Here is a 23,298-nt window from a genome sequence, read left to right on the forward strand (position 1 = left end):
TTTAAAAAATAATTTAGACCTCTGTTCTTCCTTGTTGGTAGAATGTGGGATATGCCAGGCTGAAGTTGCAGATTGTGTAGCAGTCCAATTTGGCTGTTGCTGATGGTCCATAGCACCTCCTGGATTCTAATCCCATCATCTGTCCCACTTAGTGATAGTGCCACACAACACGATGGACAACATTCCCAGTGTGAAAGCAGGAAATAGTTTCTAAGTGTGCAGTGGTTGCTCTTACTGTTACTGTCAAGGTCAGATGTGTTTGCAGTTTATAAGTTGAAGGGATAAGGTCAGGCATGTTTATCCGTCCTGTTGGTTCCCTCCTCACCTGTTGCAGACCCAGTCTAGCAGCAATGCTCTATAAGACCAAACCAATTCAGACACTAGGGGTGTTGCTGAGCCACTCCAGGTGATGGACACTGAAGTCCACAGAGTACATTCTGTACTCGAGGCTCTGTGCCTCGAAGTGGTATTCAACATATACAATGACTTGGGAGTTCAGAGATAAATCAACAGGTAGTTTCCTTGCCAATGTTTTGCCTGGTGCAGGGTCAATGTCATGGGCTTTCAGAGCAACTCCATGCTGACTGGATAGTACCGTCCTACCATTGGGACAGGACATGCACAGGAACAGTGGTGTCGCTGCCTTCGATGCTGACTACAATGAATAATTTTGTGTACGAATGTGTCAGGCTGTTGCTTTGCGGGTCTAAGAGATAGCACACCGCCCCGCCCCACCAACTCTTGGCATCAGTCCCCCGGCAGCGTCAATCGCACTGCGTTTCTTAGTCCTTCCTTCCAATATTGTCTGACAAGTTTGTTGGATATCTACTTCCAGAACAGACTTTGACTTTTCAATATTTAGCTGAAGAAAATTTTAAAGCCATTCCCTTTGCACTGCCCAATAAATTCCCAGTCACTTCCACAACTCAACAGGGGCTCCTGGCCACTGGTGAGGTGGCAGTGACAGAAGAGCACAGCCACGGACTCCTGCTTGCAAGGTGAGTGAGAGTCGATCTCAGGGCCTGGCATTGGAGTTTTAAATAACAGGTTTACTAAAAACGTCAGGGAATAGCCAAGAGTGGATGAGAATAGTTGAGTTAATAAGGGTATGGATGAGGGCTTCTGTTGAAAGTGAGCAGAAGCCCAGAGAAAAGATAGTGCCTGAAGAATGGTGACTCCCACATTGGTGGGTCTGGAGCAGATGTTGTTGCTGAGCTGGCTTGGGACTCAGGGCAAAGGCGGTGGAATGAAGATGGACTCAGTTATATCATTTTATTCTTAAACCATTCAAAAATGGCACCAGATTGTGGCAACAGTTGAAACTTTTCACTATTTTATGGGTATTCATTGTAGAGAACAAACGACAATAAATCATCGATTCATTGTTTACAGCCTTCTCCAGAGGTTGCAGACAGAGATGAGATCCTCAAGTTTCCATGGCACTTCAAGGAGCCCATATCCTAGCTGTCCCTCTTTCATGTCTTGGCTCAGTTCTCCCCTGGCTGTTCTCCCACCCTCTATAGGAGCTGATCTAGAATTCTCCCGCCTGTATCCTAAGTGGTGCCAAGTTCCACCCACCCGAGCTCAGTGACCTACATTAGCTCTTGCTGCATCAGACGTGAAGCTCTCAGCCCAAAATCTGAATTGTGACACAAACCTTTTGCTGCAAAAGAGTCTACAACTGTTGGGAAGACTGAAACCATTAACCATTGCCACTGTCCATCTCCTAGGCAAGTACTGAGGTCGAACCAGACTCTGTTCACAACCTTGGTGACCTGTTTGATACAGAAATTAGTCTCCGAAGATCTATTCGTATCTCCAAGACGACTCACTCATTCTGACCTCTAATGTCAGCCACTTCTGCCCATTTTCTGCAGAAGCCCTCATCCATACCCTTATTAACTCAACTATTCTAATCCAGTCTTGGCTGGTCCCTGACATTTTTATTTTTGGAAACATGTTATTTAAATCCCAAAGCCACATCACAACTCGCATTAAATCACTTATCCATCACTCAAGGGCAAGGACCTACATAGCTCACTGTTGAGTACCACGATTTAAAAATTGTTTTCAGCTCGGCCTCAACTACATGTCTGCACGGTCTCCGCTTCTTCAGTTCTAGTTTCTTGATTATTCCAGATTTCAACTGTTTCATCATCGATGGGCATGCCTTCAACTGTGAGCTAGAAACCCTGGACTTCCCTGCCGAAATCTGACTTTGCACCTCATGTCTCTCCTTTACAATGTTTGGTGATCGGCCCCAATAACTCACATGGTCTACTGTTTTAGAAGTCTCCTGGGGTGTTTATGGTAAGGCTGTTAAAGAAGCATACTCACTGTACCTCAAAATACTTTCTTCCAATCGAGGAGTCGGAGTCAGATTTATACAACACAGAAACAGACCCTAAAAACTGATGTAAACTAGATCGAAAACTGACCGACTCCCACTTGTCAGCGTCGGCCCATATCCATCTAAATCCTCCCTATTCATGTAGTCGTCCAGATGCCTTTTAAATGTTGTAATTATACCCGCCTCTATCACCTTCTTTCACAGCTCATTCCACATTCACATCTCCCTCCGAGAAAAAGTTATCCCCGAGAAAGTTATCCCTCTTGTCCATTTTAAATCTTTGCCCTCTGGTTTTGGATTCACCTATCTTGGGAGAAAGACCTTGGCTATTCACACTATCCGTGCCCCTCACGACTTTATAAGCCTCTATACGGTCGCCCCTCAGCCTCCGACACACCAGGGAAAAAGGCTCCAGTCTGTTCAGCCTCTCCCTATAAGCTCAAATCCCCTAAATCCTGGCAATATCCTTGTACATCTTTTCTGAGCCCTTTCAAGTTTAAAAGCCTCACTACATTGGTTTTGTTATTTAAGCATTCTCACTGCTTTATTTAAATTGAGAAAGGATGAAGAGAGGAGCAGGACAAATAGATTAGAGGAAAAAAGGCACTGAAATCCATCAAGTAACTAGAGCTACAATGTGTAAAAATCTTGATCAAGATTTCTTTCACAATACCTCCATTCACATTACTCCTCTCCCACCAGCCTTGTTCTCCTGCCATGTCCCTGGTGTTCTTCCAGCTCCAAGACCAGATTTTCCTATCGTATACTGGGCTACAGCAGTTTGGCATTCTTTCCCTTGATCTGTACAGCATCCCCAGTCTGCACAGAGCTCTATCTAGTGGCCAGTTTGAGAATGAATCTAACTCATTCATCAAATAGTTAAGTCCAAATGTTAGTCAGGGAAGTGATTTTCGAGATATGATTGCCTTTTATTTCTTCATTGTTGGATCACAACCCGCTCCTCAAGTGCCTCATTATAATATTTGTTCCAGTTGGAAAATGTGGTGATAGACAAAATGTTTCAAATGGGAACATTTCAGGAGGTTCTTTAGCTTAAAAATCATCTATGGGGCATGGGTGTTGCTGATTGGCTAGCATTTTTTCTGTCTATAGTTTTCCTTGAGGTGGTGGTGAGCTGCTAAATCTTATTTAGAATCTAATCTTTCCACACAATAAGTGGGGAAGATATTTGGGGCCCCAAAGGATGTTAAGGAGGTGGGCAAGCTTCTATGAGGACAAGAACAGTTTATCTTGGAGGACTTGTATCATGGAATAGCTGGTTTCTTGAGTTGACAGGACTCAGTGCTTGGTGCTTTCGGAAAGGATGCTCTGATATTAAAATCACTAAACTTGCTCAATTCCCAAATGTTTACCAAGATACACTTATCTTTGTTTTGGAGAGGTCAAAGAGCCCCACTGATATGCTTCTAACTAACCAATGATTCCCGATTGTTAGTCAATCCCTCCGTTTGAGTAGTTTAACGAGGAACTGTGGAACACAGTAAGCAAGGCTGCTAATATGCTTCAAATGAGCTTCAAGGTTTTGCTGCAGACCCTTCTTAAATCAACAAAGCTCATTATTTTGCTTGCACCTTTGTGTTCACCAATGGGATTACTTCTACCCTCAAATAATGGTAATTGGTCATTCCTACCCATTCTATTTTGGCCAAATTGCTACACCAACTGTACAACCTTTCCCAGATAGGACGGGTGTGTGATGGACATTACAGAATGAATTCAGCGAGACATTCTAGTCCGATCACATTTAATTAAAGCATCTGGAATAAAATGCACAGTTGTCATATGACCTCATTGATTTATCAATGTCTTTCAAGGAAGACGCCTTGCTGTGCCTGTATATACGTGACTCCAGAGCCACAATAATGGAATTGCCTCAACCCCCTCAAATGGTCTAAGCAAGCTATTTAGCTATAGACAGCTCCTCACCTGCTCAAGCCCAAGTTGGTACAGGCAATAAAATGCATCCCAAGTATGCACTTTAAAAAAATGTAAAAAGTTATTGTGTAGTTAGGTCTCAGGTCTTTCCCTCCTGCTCCCATTCTGAAGAGCATTTATAAACAATATTGAAAAGAAAAAAATGGAAGTCAGATAGCTTTCTTCTACTGGTTTATGAATCTTCACATTTTGGTGGGCTTCTGCCACTTTGATATAAACTGCTCCTGAATGGTGCTACTTCTATCAGATCATCTACTGAGGAAAACTCCTGAAAATCCAGATTTAAAAATAGTGTTTTGTCTAGTTTGCTGTATTAAGTTCAAGTGCTCCCAGTAGTCAGACCAGAGAACCACGTTTAGAATAGTAAGATGGAAGATAACATTTTACTTGGAAAACTGAACCATCTCAAATCCAAAGGCCATCCTCCGAAAACACTGCCTTATTTTAATGGGCCACACAACTTCATGAAATTGCACACACCCCGTGACACATCTTGTTCACTAAAAGCTTGTACAGAAGCTACGTGTTAATTGGATTGCATTGCGGGTCTGGTCAAACTCTTGACATTCAAGACCTATTGATTACCTGATCTCCACAGAGGGATAATCCAATAGGTGGATGTCGTGGATGGTGCAGATCAAGTTGGGCTGAGAGATCAGTTTGGCCTTTCATCTTGATAGCAAAACTTCACATTCAGAAGGTGGCTTTTCTTTAGGAATCACCACAATTTGTTTTTTTTCCCCCCTTACACTACTGTGGGTATTTATAAAGTGTAATGAGACAACAATCGGAGCACTTAGCTGATTATTTTGGCTATAGATGGTAATTCTACAGTTTTGGGTTTATGTACATAGTAAGTTTACCTCAGTTGAGAGATGGCAGCCAATTTAAACTTTGGGGAGCCATTCTACAGACAGCTAACAGGTTCACAGGCAACAGAACATTAAACATTACATTTGACTGCAGTACTTACACAAAGTCTCGAGGCGGGTATGGGACATGGAGGAGACAGTATTCACTTGTCCATACTGCTCAAGAGTTGGAGACTAATGCACATTACAGATGAACTGCCCTCAATCCCAGAAAGACGCATCCCCACCCCCTACTGACGACAGTGCCAGGTGGACGCACACTGATCTGCCTATTCAGAATACTCAGTAATAGTCTATTTTGCAAATGCTTTACATCTGTAGCACTTCTTTCAAAGAAGCTCCATTTTTTTTGAAATTTTTTGCTCTAAGTATTGCACTGTGCTCAGACCACACATCACCTGATCGATCTAAATAAAAACATTCTTAAAATTAGAGTGAATAGGCCAAAGTTTCCTCTCCATTTCTTTGGGAATTGAATCATAGAATCTCTACACTGCAGAAAGAGGCCATTTGGCCCATCGAGTCTGCACCAACACTTTGAACAGCATCCCACCCAGACCCAGGTCCCCTACCCTCATTACATAGCCCCACATTTCCCCTGGCTAACCCACCTAGCTCGCATTTCCCTGGACACTAAGGGACAATTTAGCATGGCCTAACCTACACATTTTTGGACCATGGGTGGAAGCTGAAGAAGCACCCAGCGGAGACGCATGTAGACACTGGGACACTGCAAACCACACAGACAATCGTCTGAGGCTAGAATTAAACCTGGGTTCCTGGTGCTGAGAGGCTGCAGTGCTACCCATTGCTGAGATATACACCCTGGGCTGTCTAACATCTAGATGAAGCAGGGAAACAGGATTTAACCTACTTTGTGGTAACTATTCTTAAACTTGCCCTTGTATTTGATAAAGTGTGGTTGGTACAACACTTGTTCACTTACAAACTTAGAGGAAGAGAAGAAGAAATTTGACAAGTAAAAACTCAACTTCATTTTTAGACATTTTTCTGTTGCCACTTAGAGCCTTCCCCAAGCATAAGAGCTGGACTATCTTAACGATAGGCAGCACTATTCTCAGTTACCCCACCAGATGGTGCTCTTTAGTGTTGTGAAAGTGCCTCCCTCTCTGCGAAAAGGTGAGAGCAAATTTGGTCTTTTGGCAAGCCAGAATGTAAATCGCAAGTTACCACAGAGGAAAAAAATAATTGAATTATGCCATGTCATTTAGCTTGCATGTTTTTGAAATTCACCAAATATACCAAAAACAAATCATGCAGTTCATGTCTTTTATAACAATTGATGTTTAGCTTGAGAGTGGGGACAATTTAGCATTGGAATTAACCAGAAAAAAGTAGGGCATTGATGAATTGCTATTGTTTTAATTTATCAATGTCTTGTTAATTCATCTGCTCACGTGATGACAGACAAAGAAGGAAAGGCAGGATGTTATGACTGCTTGACCCAATGACAAATCTGGTGCTGCTGCTAATGACAGATGGCCCTGATTGCAGATCGAGACATGAGGCAGCAGTTCTGATTTTAAGAAAGGAAGTAAAATGAAAAGTGGGCTGTATTCTAGCATTACTGAAATCCATGCTTCATAGAGAACAGAATGTCAATGAAGTTATAGCAGAACTGCCTGTATTATATTCACTCCTGGTCTCCCTGCTGTAGGAAAGATGCTGTGAAACTTGAAAGGGCTCAAAAGATTTCCAAGGATGTTGCTGGGGTTGGAGGGTTTGACCTAAAGGGAGAGGCTGAATAGGATGGGGTTATCTTTCCTGGAGCAGAGGCTGAAGGTTGACCTTAAAATTATGAGGGGCATGGACAGGGAAAAGACCTGACTATTTAACCTAGGGTAGAAGAATTTAAAATTGGAGGCCGTTGTTTTAAGGTGAGGTGGTAAAAGTGTTTCTTTTAAAATAAAGAAAGAGACAGACCTAAGGGGCAGCTTTTTCCAGAGAGGGTGGTGAGTGTATAGAACCAACTGCCAGAGGAAGTGCAGGAGCCTGGTACAAATTATATTTAAAAGTCATCTGGATGGGACGTAAACAGAAAGGGTTTAGAGGGATACGGGCCAAATGCTGGCAAAATGGGACTACATTTATATAGGATATCTGGTCAGCATGGACAGGTGGAATGAAGAGTCTGTTTCCATGCTGTACATCTGAGACTATCCTAAATTAGTTAAAATTGCATTCTGGAAATGTACATTTAAGTAAAAAGAAGATACAAGATTGCATTGGGAAATTAATAATGCACTCATTTGGATGAGTACTAGTTAGGAGCATGTATTAGCTTACTTCCACCACCCCCACCAACTTAACGTACCACATAACCTGAAGCCAGCTAAGTAGGAGACTGACTTTGTGGCCTGTACAAACAACATTCAAGATAATCCTCACTCTAATTTCTTGTCAGCTTCAAATGGCTGGCATCTGCCTGAAACATGTAAACTCAGTGCCAAGGGGCTCCACTGCCTGAAACATGTAAACTCAGTGCCAAGGGGCTCCACTGCCTGAAACATGTAAACTCAGTGCCAAGGGGCTCCACTGCCTGAAACATGTAAACTCAGTGCCAAGGGGCTCCACTGCCTGAAACATGTAAACTCAGTGCCAAGGGGCTCCACTGCCTGAAACATGTAAACTCAGTGCCAAGGGGCTCCACTGCCTGAAACATGTAAACTCAGTGCCAAGGGGCTCCACTGCCTGAAACATGTAAACTCAGTGCCAAGGGGCTCCACTGCCTGAAACATGTAAACTCAGTGCCAAGGGGCTCCACTGCCTGAAACATGTAAACTCAGTGCCAAGGGGCTCCACTGCCTGAAACATGTAAACTCAGTGCCAAGGGGCTCCACTGCCTGAAACATGTAAACTCAGTGCCAAGGGGCTCCACTGCCTGAAACATGTAAACTCAGTGCCAAGGGGCTCCACTGCCTGAAACATGTAAACTCAGTGCCAAGGGGCTCCACTGCCTGAAACATGTAAACTCAGTGCCAAGGGGCTCCACTGCCTGAAACATGTAAACTCAGTGCCAAGGGGCTCCACTGCCTGAAACATGTAAACTCAGTGCCAAGGGGCTCCACTGCCTGAAACATGTAAACTCAGTGCCAAGGGGCTCCACTGCCTGAAACATGTAAACTCAGTGCCAAGGGGCTCCACTGCCTGAAACATTTCCACTAAACACCTTCATCTCCAATTGTTTTCCTTCTCACCATTGACTCAATTTAAAAAAGGAAAGAAATCTTAAACACAGGAAGAAAGAAAAGCAAAAAAAAAGCGCTGAATGTTTAAATTTTAGTCTGCTAACAAATGCGCAGCAGATCCAAGCCAAAGGGCATTACGTTTATAAACTTTGAAATAAAATCAGTTTGAAACACAAATCAGGAGCTCATGGCTGCTAACATAAAACTTCAGTTTTCAAATAGCCAAACATTTAATTCTCAAGGAAAAAGGATTTCTGCTTTCAGTTTTAAGAAAAGAATCAGATACAGTATCAGCTGCAGTTACCGTCTTGCTAGAAAACACAGAAAATTTAAACTTAATCATGGAAAAATAATGGCAAGAGCACCTCATCACAGGCTTATGAAGTAAAGATCAAACAGCTGTCGAAAAATCTAGCCGGTTGTATTAGAATGGTTAGAGCCTCCAGGCTCTGCGGTCCTTAAAGTTTTTCAGCTTTAATCAGCAACTTCAAAATAAAAAAATCAGCCACGTTAAGGTCACGAGGCTAAGAAGGGAGATGATGGCAGTGTAAAAACAGCATTGGAAAGCAAGGTCATGAGAAGGGAACTTCTCAACACAATATTGAGAGATCCAACACTGCACAACTAGCAGCTGCTTTGGTTTGCCATTCCTGTGCTAGCTCCACTAACTGTGATTTACTACTGAGCCAACTCTGGTGTTGACACCTTTATGTCCCTCCCTCCTATCCCAGCAGGCCTGGAGGCCATGATGGATGCTGCTGAACTTTTCCTCCTATCACCTCAAAAAGAACTTTCCCATAATCTTTTGTCTTCCATCAACGTGGAAGACAGAAGGGTTTTATTTAATTTTAAATTAACAGCCTAGTTGCTCTAACATGGTAGCAATATACAGAATTTATTACACCAGTGAAATTCTTAAACTCCAATCTCTTTTTTTTATACCCAATGAACTGAACATAGTCCAGAGTAAATCAATGTAATTGCAGCTCGTCCAACATTATTGTAGCTATACTTTATACTAAATGCCACTGGCAATTTGGTGTATTTAATTGAAAATGCTAAGATAATGTGAAACTTGCCTACTGACATTAACTCTTGTATTGCTGGTAGCACATGAATAGGTTATGAGAAAAAGAATCAGTTAAATATATTTAGCATATCCTAACAATGACAGTACACAACATATATACGCTATTGCATCTGTACAAAAGTTACATTCGCTTCAAAAAAAATGCAAAATGCTTCAATACCACACTAAACATCATTTAACAATGATAGTCAAGCCCTGGATTCTCATTCTGAAGTTCCAAACTCAAATTGCAGTCTCAAGCCTCTGTTAACCTGCAAACAGCAGGTCTCTAGTTTAATGGCTGGATCATAAAATAGATCTCAAGGAGACATGTCCTGTCTCACAAAGTAGATTACCTATTAGTCAACAGAGGGCTGAGAAACTCGCCTTGTTTGTCAAAGGGTCAGCAGACAAAAACAGGAAGGTAACTAATAGCGAGGGAGGGAGTAAAAGTACAGTTGCCCTACAAAAATTAAGCTTGTTTGTGGAACTCCACTACTATTTTTGACTGCACTAAAAAAGTTACAAGAAAAAACCCACTAACAGCATGAGGGGAACAAAATTTGAAAGCTTTAGAAAGGTTGAACAGGTAGATAGCTTATTGGGGTAAGTTAATTTTGTGCAAGCCTGTGCACTGAAGAGTTTATGAGGAAAGGAAATTAAAAAAGGATTAATGTTGAAGTATGAAAGCTCTTATTTACTTCATAAAAATAATTTGGTGGTTAAATTAGTGTTTGCATTTTCTTCAAATCAAAACGCCACTTAAGATCTTCTACTGCACAGCTACCTTCAAAGGACCATCTTCTACATCTAGACAAAATTCTGAACTCAGTAACAGATACCAGCAGCCAATAAGAATTTTACTGTGCCTCCAAACTCTGTACTGAAAGTGGCAAACATGACTGCATTTCAAGCAACTGAGCCAAAACAAACTGCGAGTGTTAAGTCAGTGATTGAAAAAATAACATTACCAATGTCTCAGCATATTTTATTCCCCAAAAGCACCCATGGTTCACTTGTGTACTCACTCCGATAACAGCATTATTAAGACCCATGCAATGTACTTACCGGCAATGAATAAAAGAAGATCCCGAGGAACAGAACTACAAACAGCAGTATTATGATCCCAAGAAAGATCCATTTGAATCGGCGCCAGATGATGTATTTCATCGTCTTGCAAGGACTGGTGAACCACAGGAAAGACGTTTCTGGACGGCTGATTGTAAAGAATTAATTCTAGTTAACTTTTCTTTCTAATGGTTCAAGTGTACACAGTTTACATTAAAGCACCCATTTATAAGGTTGAGAAACCATTACTCAAGCAAACCACGGGCATGTTTATTATCCCTCTTAAAAACCATGGGAAGTAAGTTCCTTATCTAACCAATGGCTTAGATAATAAATGCATACAATGTGGCCCGATACCGAGCTGTTTTGAGGACAGTCTGGGTTTTGACCCCGATACATTGAGAGTTGCCAGTTAACCGGGCAGGAATGATGGTATTACTATTGACTTCTGCATCCGAGTTGGGGTGGAGCAAAGTCTGATGGCTGAACACAGAAAATGGCATGCCAAGTTTATAATTAAACAATGGCTCCTGGAGCCAAGATATAACAAAGAAAAAAAAAAGTAATTTGAATGTATGCCAAGGACATCTCCATTTTCAGAATGCAGTATTGAAGCCTCCAGTACCTGAGAGGAGAAAGATGGAAAGACTTTGATTTTTCCTAGTTACTGAGCATGGCTTGAACAGAGGTGGGAAGAGAGGCTGGTAAACACCTTAACCTATAGCAGACAACAGGGAGGTGCAAACAAACTGCATTGTCACAATATTAGAGATAGTAGGAACTGCAGAATCTCTGAGATAACAAGGTGTAGAGCTGGATGAACGAAACAGTTTTCCTGCTCCTCGGATGCTGCTTGGCCTGCTGTGTTCATCCAGCTCTACACCTTGTCGTTATCGTTTTGGTTCAATCGGTTAAGATTTAACTACTCCAAATTGCAACACGCCGACTAGATTCAGTTTTCAGCAACAGTAAATCAGTTGAGCTGCTGTTGTGATGAGTTGTGAACCAAGACCCCATCAGACTGGATGTTAAAGAATCCCATGGCAGTATCCTGAACATGTTCCTGCCTCAACCAGCAACAACAGTGCTGAAATTAACAGCATTTGTAGGAACTTGTCAAGCACTTTTGGAAAAATACTCCATCAATTGTTGTTCTAATTGCTGTATTGGTCAAAGTCAAAGTCATTCATTGCACGTGGACCAGCAGGCATCACTTGAAACACTAACTTCAAAATGCAAAAACTTAAAACAAAGGGCTACGGAAATAAGAAAATTCCTAAAACTGAAGCAATCATAAAAAAGGGTGGGTAAGGGAAGCTTTTAACAAGATGTATTTAATACCAGATAGCAAATGTGCAATAAACTGAACGTAGCAAGTGGCCACAACACTTCCAAACATCTAAGCACTAAAAACTTCCTGTGTTTTATAATGGCACACTTGTTCCAGTGTTTGAAAAACATAGCTTTTGATAAACGTCAATTGCAAATTAAATTTGCCCTTTCATTGTGTCGAGTGTGGCGGACGCAGACAGAGAACGAGGATAAAAGAGTAAATCTGTACATCAATTCACCTGCAACAGATTCATGTAGATGAAGGTTAGAGATAGATACATTTTAAAAAGGTAGATACATCCTCCAATCTAAACTCCACGTGACCATGTTTCAAAGCATAATCTGAATCAACAGGACTCGAATACCCTCATCTAAAAGTTGAATTAATAGGACACTTGAATGTAAATCCTGACTGCATGAAATAGGAGGAGATAATAAAATCTGTACTTTGTAAGAATGGATGAAATCCACCCTTTCAGTTTAAGTAGCCTGCATTCAATATTCAAAACAAAAGAACCCTTCTGCTTTAAAATGTTCAGCACTTCGACTCTTGCTGTTTCAAAATGCAAGGCATAAATATACAAAAACAAATCAAGGGAGGAAAGTAGTTACTTTGGAGGATCTAGTTTTGGGTTCATGTTGGGTTCATCTCTTGCTTTGCCAGCAGGTCTTTGCTCAGCCTCTTGTTCAGTGACAATCTCCAGTGTCATTTCAACTTTACCCTAGATAACAAAAAGGAAAAAAATAACTTTTAGCAAGTTATCTAACCAGAACAGGCAGTCACAGACAAAGTGATGGGTCACCTTAGACTACAGGACTTCTAGGATTACTTGATCCTATTAAAAGCAGAACACTACACAAACCTTTTTCAGGCCAACAGCCGGATCTTGAAAGCCGACTAAAACAGGCTTGCAATCCACGAACTGGGGCCAAGGCTACTTCAGTGATATTCTCAATTTGATTAACCAAACAATTGATCCTAAGTGTATGTTTTGTATTCAACCATTGCTTTAAAAGTATTAGCAGATCACAAAGGTTTACCTATTTCAGGTTAAAATACTTCCAAAGTGGCTTTCCTTCATTACAGGTGATAAACTGCATGTTAGATAAAAGCACAAAGACAGTACCAAATAAATTGTGGCTTCTGGCTGTTGAATCATTCATCAGATAATCATTGCATTTGTGCAAAAGAAAGTGAAAGACTGTCATTTTTGTTTTGTAGGAAAGACATGCACCTGACAATGAAACATTTGCATTTTGTCTGAAATATTTTTGCTTCTGTAGTCCATGATGTACACAGTGTGAATGAGAGGGTTTATTATACACTGGTTGGATTAAGTAGTTGAAAACTAAGTTTCTCCTTCACGTCAGTCTGGTTTCTTTGCAGCACTGGAAGTGGATGGGCTAAGAAGATAGTCAAAAAAAGTTCATTTGCAAGCAAACTGAACTAGTTTGGAGTTTCTTTGCCATTTTTTACTCAAAGCAATGTATCGAATATAAAATCACTTCAGGACAATATATTAGAATGTATAATGATCCACTTAAAGAATCACTGACACACTTAAAGTGTGATAACCTGGTGTACAGCTTAGTTGGGTTTATAACAAAGTACTCAGGTCAATAACTAGTAACCTTATTTTAAAAATGACCAGACCTTACGTAACTATTCAGTGTCTACGTTGGTATAGAGAGAGTAAAATGGTTTAAGTCAACGCAAAAAAATCTGTAAGCTTTTAAAGTGTGTTTATTGTTCACCCTGCATCTTAAAAGGCAGATTTAAAACTCAATGTAGCTTCATCCAAGAGGACGCCATTTGAGGGTGTGTGTGTGTGTTTTTTTTAAAATGCGCAAGATCATGACACCTCAAACAAGTGTCTTTGACCTTCCATTTGTTTTCTACAGCTTCTAGAGCCAGATTTCTTTTTTTAAAAGACAAACTTGAACTCTATGTAAGTCTTACTTAGGCACCTGTCTGATTTGGACTTTTCTGATGCAATTTCAGTAGAACTTGAGAACAGTTTACAGACCACAAAAGGGGTGATGCTTTAGGCTGCAATACATCTAAAATGAGTGAATTTTACTTCAAATGAATCTTAGCCCCTTCTAGAACCCATTAGTAGAAAGAATAATCCAACACTGCTGTTCTAACCCCACGGAAGTGTGCATTTAAGGATCAACCTTTGACTCATTCACAGAAGTACTGTTTTGTGAAGAATATCAAACAAATGAAAGGACCACAATTTCAAGGAAGAACCGGAGGAGATAAGTTTGAAAACGCTTGAAGGTTCTTACAGCCAAAATGCGCTTGCCGTCTTTCTCTTGGACACACGGCCACCATCCGTTCATTGATTTTTGAGCAAAAAGTGAGGTCATGTTTGGCACTTTTCCCCCCTTTTCATCTGGTAGCATTTTCAAACTGCATCCCGAAGAGGTTTTGGTTGGACATATTGTTGAATTTAGGTCTAGCTCAAGGACACCTGAGAATCCGAGATACACAAGAACAGCATTATGTAGACATACTGAAGAATCAAAACACAAAATCATAAGGTTCAAGGGTGCTGGCACCAGTTGCAGTCAGCTGCACTGTCCTACAGGACTACAATCAACCTTCTAAACTAACAAGCTGATTACTTTTCTGATCCTGCTATTCATAATCAACAAGCATGCCAAGTTTACTGGACAATAACTAAGTCATCACAATCCACTGTTTTGCCTGGCATTTCACTGGAATGATTTTACCTGCTGAAAAACAAGGTCATCTGATCTGAAAAGGAAAACTGTCACACGTGCGAGAGAGCAGATAAATGGATTTCCTCAAAGTTTTCCACTGATTAAGCACACAAATTTCAAGCACATATTCAACGTAGCTACCTAGCCAGTGATTTGACAAGGTACATGATCTGGATTGGACCTGGGGAACCTCTACCCTTTCTGGCACTTCGTATCATCTGATAGTCAATCATGAGATAATGTAAGAGCAAGAAGCTGCCATTCAGCAGGATTTTATCTGCTTTTAAGGAGAAACTTATTTTTACTGCAACAGTTCCAGAGTCAGGGCTTGGGCTCCCTTACTGCAACAATAGACAAATATCTCCCACAATCTGGACAGTAAGGATGAGAAGGCAAAGCATGCATCACAAACGGACCAATAGATCTTTGAAACTAGCTACATAAAAATAACAGGCCAGTTGCACATGTTAACAGAAGTTTGTGGGAAAAGGTAGGCCCAATACTTCATCTGTAACCAGTCTATTGCCCATTGTCACATGCCAAGAAATACACTTTGCTAAACCTGCATCCAGTCAGAAGCATTTCTAATAAAACGGTCATATGATGGGAACCCTAGCCAGATTTTACTTCTCTCAACTATGATCAAAAGCAGGTGCCCACTTATATCAGAGCTCAATGGTTAACACAGATGTTCCTAAACATCTCAGGCTTTCCTCAAATCAGAGCAACCAGTACAGAAACCAAGCATTAGGTTCAAACTGGCCAGCTCTGGCACATTTTTTGAACACTGTCACTACAGAATTAAAAGAACCCTTGCCTGTACTGGGCTGTTGATGCCTATCTTTGAGTTGTCCCCAATGATGTTTCGGTAGGAGAAGTCGGGAAGACAGTGAAGATCAAGTTAAGCTTTAATCAGGGATTTCCTTTACAGTATAGTTTATCCATCAGCCTGAATTACAAAACATTTTACAGTTTCCTTCTCTGGGCACAGATTAAGAATAAAGCCCTGAAATGGAACTTAAAAGAAAAAAATTGTGTGGATAGAGAAGAAACAAGATTGAAATAAAACAAGGTGACAGAAACAAAGAAGGGGGAACAAAGTGAAACTTATAACCAAGTTTGATACATACACCTTTGAAAGCAATGTTTTGGCTCAGTTTCAGTAATGCAGATAGGATACAGCTTTTCACTGCCTCATTGTTTGCTTTTCAGCATAATAAAGGAACATGGCTAATTGATCTCTCAAGAGAAACTGAAACCCACAATCATGTCTGATTCCATTAAAATATGAATGTTGCTATAGTAGTCTCAGCTTCTCTGTGGAAAGAAGCTCTGATAGGTGACTGGCTGACAAAAAAATCCTCTTGATACCAGAACTGGTTCAGTTGCTTAAATGATAATTTATGGAAATTAACAAATATATCCTAAGTAGTCAGGCAACAAAGTGAGATTAAACTCAGACAAGACATCCTTTACTGCCTGTACAATAGACACTGCTCATTTTAAAACCTGACTCTGTCATTTGGCACAGGAGGCAATATAGTTAACTGATTTGATCAGTGTTAGCAACTTCAAAAACCGAGCCAAATTAGAAAAAGCTAAGCAGCATTCCCACTGGCTAAGAAGACCCAGTGAGTAACTAGAAACTTAATATACTGTTCTTTACAACAATTAATAGAATTCAGTTCAACAACTTCATGCAATAAAGCAATCATAGTTTCACTTTATAACTATAGTGCAATTCATTGCATTGTGTAAAACCATTGCCAGTTTTGAATTACGACTCAATAACACACTTAGAACATAGAACATAGAACAGTACAGCACAGAACAGGCCCTTCAGCCCACAATGTTGTGCCGACCATTGATCCTCATGTATGCACCCTCAAATTTCTGTGACCATATGCATGTCCAGCAGTCTCTTAAATGACCCCAATGACCTTGCTTCCACAACTGCTGCTGGCAACGCATTCCATGCTCTCACAACTCTCTGCGTAAAGAACCCGCTTCTGACATCCCCTCTATACTTTCCACCAACCAGCTTAAAACTACGACCCCTTGTGCTAGCCATTTCTGCCCTGGGAAATAGTCTCTGGCTATCAACTCTATCTATGCCTCTCATTATCTTGTATACCTCAATTAGGTCCCCTCTCCTCCTCCTTTTCTCCAATGAAAAGAGACCGAGCTCAGTCAACCTCTCTTCATAAGATAAGCCCTCCAGTCCAGGCAGCATCCTGGTAAACCTCCTCTGAACCCTCTCCAAAGCATCCACATCTTTCCTATAATAGGGCGCACTTAACTTATACAAAAACATACTGTTCTGTTTTTAGAACATAATCACAGGAGGACGACAGAAGGTAGATGAAACTCCAAAAGTGTATTTTTTGACATGGCATTAAGTTAGAATTTACCACAAAAAGAAATACACAAAACATTTTAGGAAACAAGAACAAAACTGAGTTAAAATCAAAACACAATGTTAAAATTTCATTAACTGAGTTGTTCTCAATATCATAGATCCTAACACTGCATAATGTTGTTCATATCAGACAATGTTTCAGGCGAGTATCCAAGCTGCCATCTTAAAAAGAGATGCTTCAGCAGGGAGACCAATCGCCTAAAATTGAGGATCAAGCAAAATACATTGTTGAAGAAAAGCAAAATACGGTAAAGAGATACAGATACAAGTTACAGCTTAATGGCAAGAGCTTTGTCAGTGATTTTAACATGATAGCAAAAAAAAAATCATGTTTTACAATCAACTCTAACAATTTACCTGATAGAGACTTACTTCTAAAAAAAAACTACTTGCACTATTCGATATTCAGGAAATAATCTCTCAACAGCTTGCTTATATCCAAAACAAACAACTGTTAGCTAGCCTGGAAATGCACGATCTCTGGACAACAGCAGGTTCAACATGGTACATCATCAGGATGATTTACAGAAAGACATTTTAATGCACGATATCAAATGCAGTTTAGAAATGGCACTGATTTTCTTGACTTGATCATGCTCGTCATATGATTTCTTTTGACAGAAGTTCTCCCTTTTTAAAAAAAATTCATTCATGGGATGAGGGTATCGGTGTTTATGTCAGGATTTATCCCCAATCAGTAAATCAATACTACACAACCACTTTGGCATCTGGACACCAGAATACTACCTGTTCCTTCTGGCCACTTAACTAATATCATGGTCTAAGTGGACCCATCCTGATGTCAAATCATTGCAGACAAAACCTTGCGAGTTAAGCTGATAATTGAAATTCCCTAGTTGCTGAAGTGATCCCAGTAGGGGTTATTGCTGGACAAGTTAGTTCCTGACTTGATATAGCTTTTAATTTAGTGAGGTGGTCTTTCACTGAAACAAGCAGACAAATACTGCAAGCTTGGTTTTAACAAGATGCATTCATTGAATTAATTCATGCAAAAAAACCCCAAAAACTTTACATATGACACAAGTTTAAAAGATTTCAAAGACACATGTAAACTCCAATCCCATTAATCTCAACAACTCCCCACTATAGTGCTCATACACCAGGGAGAATTCCCTTCTCGATTATACAGGATTTTATTTAGCTGTGGCTTCAATTCCCAGTCTTAAGAACCGGATCTTTTCCTTGCATTTTCATATATCTGAGCCTAGACTTCCCTGTTGTTAAATAATCCTTTCAATGTTTTAACCAGATACTGAGGGGTAGTATTTTCTAGAGGGTGGTGCGTGTATGGCACAAGCTACCAGATGAAATGAGAGTGGTACCTACAATTATAAACATTTAAGATATTTAGACAGGTATATAATTAATTATGAAGGTGTGGAAAGTGGGTCAAACAGGACCAGTTCCGTTTAGGAAACCTGGTCAGCATGAATGAGCTGATCTAAAGGCCCTGTTTCCACATTGTCATACAACAGGCCAGTTCTAGAATTATGCACCCCTACAATGTGGAAGCAGAACACAAACCATTGAGTCCACACTGCCCCTCCAAACAGCATCCAACCCAGATTATCACCCTACCCTATCTCTGTCACCCATTTTCCATGGCTAATCCACCTGGCCTGAATATCCTTGGATACTATGAGCAATTTAGCATGGCCAATCCATCTAATCTGCACATCTTTGGGCGGGTGGGTGGAAACCAGAGCACCCAGAGGAAACCCACAGACAGAAACAAACGTGCAAATTCCATACAGATAGACAGAGGCCAGAATCAAAGCCAGGTCCTTGGTGCCGAGAGGCAGCACTCCTAACCACTGAGCCACCCTAAAAGTTAATGTGGAACTTAAGCTAAAAATGCTTACATTGAGATGACCTATTCCATAATAGTTCTAAGGCATCTACTCACACTGGAGCAATCAGATCCAAACTCTGTTCTATCCACCAGCTCCATGTCTCCAAGTCAACTGTATAACAAACTAAACTGCTCGAAAACCTGATGTCATGTTTGACCACCCCCCTATCCAAGATGAACCTTCAGCCATTTGCAGTATTTGAATCACTGCTCAGACCAACAAATTTCCACAAAACAACTTCACCCCTACTGAAACTTCCGTTGTATGAGGATCTCAGAGAAAAGGGAGAGGTCTGCTTTCCAGACAGACAGCTACAGAAGGAAAGCAACTCTGGCCTGCAGAACTGTTGCATCTGCAAGCATTGTGCTTGCTTATTAAGGGTTTGCCTTACTGTTGAAAATTGGATCTGGAAGATTCTGCAGCTTGGAATAAATTTTTGAAAGACACTGGAAGTTTCAACCTAGGAAAGCAGGGAGAAGCATCATTGGAGACTGGGAGTAGAATTTAACCTACTCCTGCAATGCTACATATCTGCCTGATATGGCTTACACTGCAAAAAGGTTTGTAACATGCATCAAGATTGCATTGGTTAATATGAATGTATATTCTCTTTAGTATGTACAACATAGTTTATGTTTAGGGGTGATTTTAATTTGTTAAAATCAGAGTCTAAATCATGAAATCTTGCCCTTCATTCCTGTCAGTCAGTGGTAAATTCATCTTTAAGTTGACATTGGTCCAAGGTAATCAAAGCCACCACTCCTGCGTGTGACATTTTGTATCATCTCTAATTCCAGCCAAAATTTGCATTTTAAGGAAGTGTGGGTTTTCAATTCCTCCATCACTTCATCCCTCCCTTTCAGTGTAATTGCCTCCAGCTCAACATTCACTTTTACCCTGAAATCTAGCTCAAGCATTCCCGATTTTAACAGCTCTCCCATCGGTGCCTTTTAGATACATAAACCTCAAGTTTCTGAAATAGTGTCCTTGTATCTTGCTTTCCTCCTTCAGGAAATCCTTTGAAAAAAACACTCCCCTATAAATCAGGTTTTTGATCACCAAAAAAAGTATTTTGAGGTACAGGGTGGAGGAACATAGTTGAGCATGGGAAGTAGGTGAAGAACTTTCTGAACTCATGTTTCACAAAAACGATCCCCACTCAAATCGATGATTTGCAATACCTCTGGAAATGGTGATGCAAATTACAATTCTAAAAAGCTGGCCTGATTTAAATGAAATTTGCACAAGGGGAGGCCACGCCTGTCTATGAGACAGACAGACAGACGGACGGACGGGTCAAGGTATCTGGCTGCAGGCTCATGACCTGCACTCAAAGACTATGCCCCTTAAGACAGCAATAGTGTCCCTAACTCTGGGCCAGGGTTCAAGGCCCATCCTGTCCTGAGACCGGTCATAACATCTCTGAATGTGCTTTTTAGTAAATACCTGCACTCAAATAGGCACAGTTGCAAACCAGAAAACCCAGGAATGGAGTCGGGAATCTCAGGGGGTTAAGACTTACCTGATATTTTAAGACAGCTCCCGAATCATCCGGACTCTAGAATAATCCAGGTCAACATTTCACTCGAATCACTGAACAAGTGAAATTATAAGTGTTCTTTTCTGTCCTTTAGTAATAACTTTATTACAAAGTTGAAGTTTTTTTTAGTCTAACTATTCCAAAAGCAGTATTTTAAGAATTTCTGTGAACTTAAGCATCTGTGACAAACTCAACAGAAGTCAGTAAAATAAAGTGTCCAATATCATTAATAAATTATACTACCAGAGTTCAGCTGGAAGAAAGTGTGGCACATAAAATAAATACATACCCTTTGGAGGTTGTCTCTACATCAACTAAAAAGAACAAGACATACATTCCAATCAAGGATCATAACAACACAATGCCTTTCCAATCACAACTAGCAATTACCTGTTGCACCAAGAAACAAATCGCCTTTGGAAAAAAACTTTATGACAGCCTATTTACTGTTATATTAGCAAAGAGGCAATTATAATATCGCTTCACGTTAGGGAAAACAAGTTAACCTGGTAAGAGAGAAGCAAAAAGCAAGTTCATACCCAAATAGTCATCCATGGAAAATTTATCATTGTCCCAGATTTGAATAATTAATTTGGGAGGCATCCTGAATTCTGTTTTGTCAAGGCTCCAGAAATTTTCCTGAAATAGAAAAAGTAAACCGACATGATGATTCATTTCACATTTTCTCCACACATTTGCACATTTTACAGAATGTCATCTATGGAGCCTTAAATTTTCTCAGCGTAAAGGGGACTAGAAAATTGCTTAGGTATTACTAACATACCAATTCAAAATTGGTCTATTGAAGCCCACAAATTAATTGTCAGAAACATCAAGACTAGTCTACATTTGTAAATGTTGTAGTCAAACAATTTGAATGTTTTTTTTGCTAACATACTGACCCTAGCTCTAAACACCTGGTTTTAAACACACTGCCAGCTGTCAAATTAGAAGCTGGGAAGAACGCTGACTGAATACAAAAGTATCGAGGCTTCAAGGTCATTCCAATGATGCATTTATACATCCAAAGAAAGGAAGAGGTCAGTTAGACATGACCTGTGGTAGCCCTAACAACAGAATACATTTCTTCATGCAAGTAGTATTCCCACAGAATGCTGCATAAATAACTCCTCACAGTACAGATTACACACATGGCTATTAACATGAATAGGAGGAATGTACACTTACAAACAAGAGGAAATGGTGCAGGACGGTGGACAATAGACCTCCCTACAGGAAATTTTCCAACAGGACGATTGGTTATAAACCAAATGTAACTACCCTGTGGGGAAAGCAGCACTCAGCAGTCACTGTACTTGAACCTGAGCATTCCAGAGAACGTGTCCACGGGCTTGGCTTTGTGCTCGCCCTCTACCGAACAGCAAATTACCAGGAAGTTAAACCACCTCCTGTTGCAAGTCAGGCTTGGGCTTTTAGCTATCCTAATCACTGCTGTGCAGGGAATAAATCAGCATATGTCGTTGTCAAACCCTGCAAGTTATATTGCTAAATGTTTAAGAAATGCTCAAGGATTCCATACATTTATTGCCCAAAATGGATTGCTTTCTCATTCAAACGCACCTTCTTGGATGCAACACAGAGCTGCTCAGCTGGGAGGTAGTCAAATGGGAATACCATTCTCCAGTTGAAATTCCCTTCGCCTCCGAGTGACCTGTAATGTACATCAGTCTTCTGCTTCTCATCAAGTCCTACCATCCAGCTGCAAAAAACAACAGCAATTGTGTTAAATTGCAAACAAAAATGTATACCAAATAAAAATTAGCTGTAGGCAAAAGGTCATGTGTAAATCCAAACATTTTGGCAGAGGACATTTGGAATAAAAAATGGTGGATTCTCTGTTCCCAACAATACACATTCAATACAAATTCCCATTCTCCCTCAATCCTTGAAAAACAAAAAAAGGAACAAAAAGCAAATAAAATGAGAAACAACAGAACATAATGACATAATTAAGGAGGATTAAAATATATGGACTGGGGCATGGCACCACCGTGTCCACTTAGATATTTTTTGGCACTGTCATCTCAACTGCTTAGTGTTGCTATTTGCTGCAATGAGCGCTCTGTGGATGGACACTCCGACAGGAGCATCCCCTCAAACACAGATAAAATCACATTAATGAGGAGTTGATATCCAGACCCTTGAGCCTGCTCCATCATTCAATAGAGTCATGACTACTGATCACTGTGCAGTCCCACCTCCCCCTGAAAATCTTTCACCCTTTTGCTTATCAAAAATCTTTCCTTTATCTTCAAATATTTTAAAGACTCTGGAACTCTTGCATTTTCTTGAAACCAGTGGAAGCAAAGACCTCGTTACCCTCAAAATATTTTGCTTCATCTTGGTTTTAGAATCTGTAACCTCATTTAGATTCTAGTGACACCTGGCTCAAGATTCAAGCGGGCACATCCTTTCTAAATCAACCCTGTCAAGAATCCTCCCCTCAGGATCTGCACTTCAAATCAAGCTACCCCTTACTCTTCAAAAATTCTAGTACATAAAGGCCTAGCAGGTCCAAAATGTCCTCAGAACACAGCTGCCCATTCTAAATGTTAGTCTAATAAAAACGTTCCCTTGACTGCTTCTAATGTATTTACATCCTTCCTTACATAAAGGTGACCAATAGTGCACACAGTAGTTTCACTAATGCTCTTCTGAAGTATAACCTCCTTACATTTGCATTAAATGCCTTTCACTAAAGTGATCATGTTCTATCAGCTTTTCCCCATTACCTGCTGTATCTACATGCTAACCTTCTGTAAATTATACACTAGGCCACTCAGGTCCCTCTGCATCACAGTTCTGCAATTTCTCACTATTTAGATAGCACACTTTATTCTTCGTGCTAAAAACAATTA

The 23,298-nt window shown here is 40.4% G+C and overlaps 1 protein-coding gene across 6 annotated transcripts in view; it reads right to left on the bottom strand.

Moving 5' to 3' along the window:
- Nucleotides 1-23,298, bottom strand: part of LOC125461702 (myoferlin-like) — a 204,356-nt gene that overhangs the window by 2,375 nt on the left and 178,683 nt on the right. For all 6 annotated transcript variants that reach the window (XM_059653127.1, XM_048550744.2, XM_059653126.1 and 3 more), the window contains 5 exons: nt 22,001-22,139; nt 20,959-21,058; nt 14,149-14,333; nt 12,469-12,578; nt 10,525-10,672 (listed from right to left, as the gene is read on the bottom strand). In XM_059653127.1, coding sequence (XP_059509110.1) covers nt 10,525-10,672; nt 12,469-12,578; nt 14,149-14,333; nt 20,959-21,058; nt 22,001-22,139 — 682 coding nt within the window. The remainder of the gene's footprint in view (nt 1-10,524; nt 10,673-12,468; nt 12,579-14,148; nt 14,334-20,958; nt 21,059-22,000; nt 22,140-23,298) is intronic.

The sequence above is a fragment of the Stegostoma tigrinum genome, chromosome 20 (assembly GCF_030684315.1).
Source record: "Stegostoma tigrinum isolate sSteTig4 chromosome 20, sSteTig4.hap1, whole genome shotgun sequence".
Lineage (NCBI taxonomy): Eukaryota > Metazoa > Chordata > Chondrichthyes > Orectolobiformes > Stegostomatidae > Stegostoma > Stegostoma tigrinum.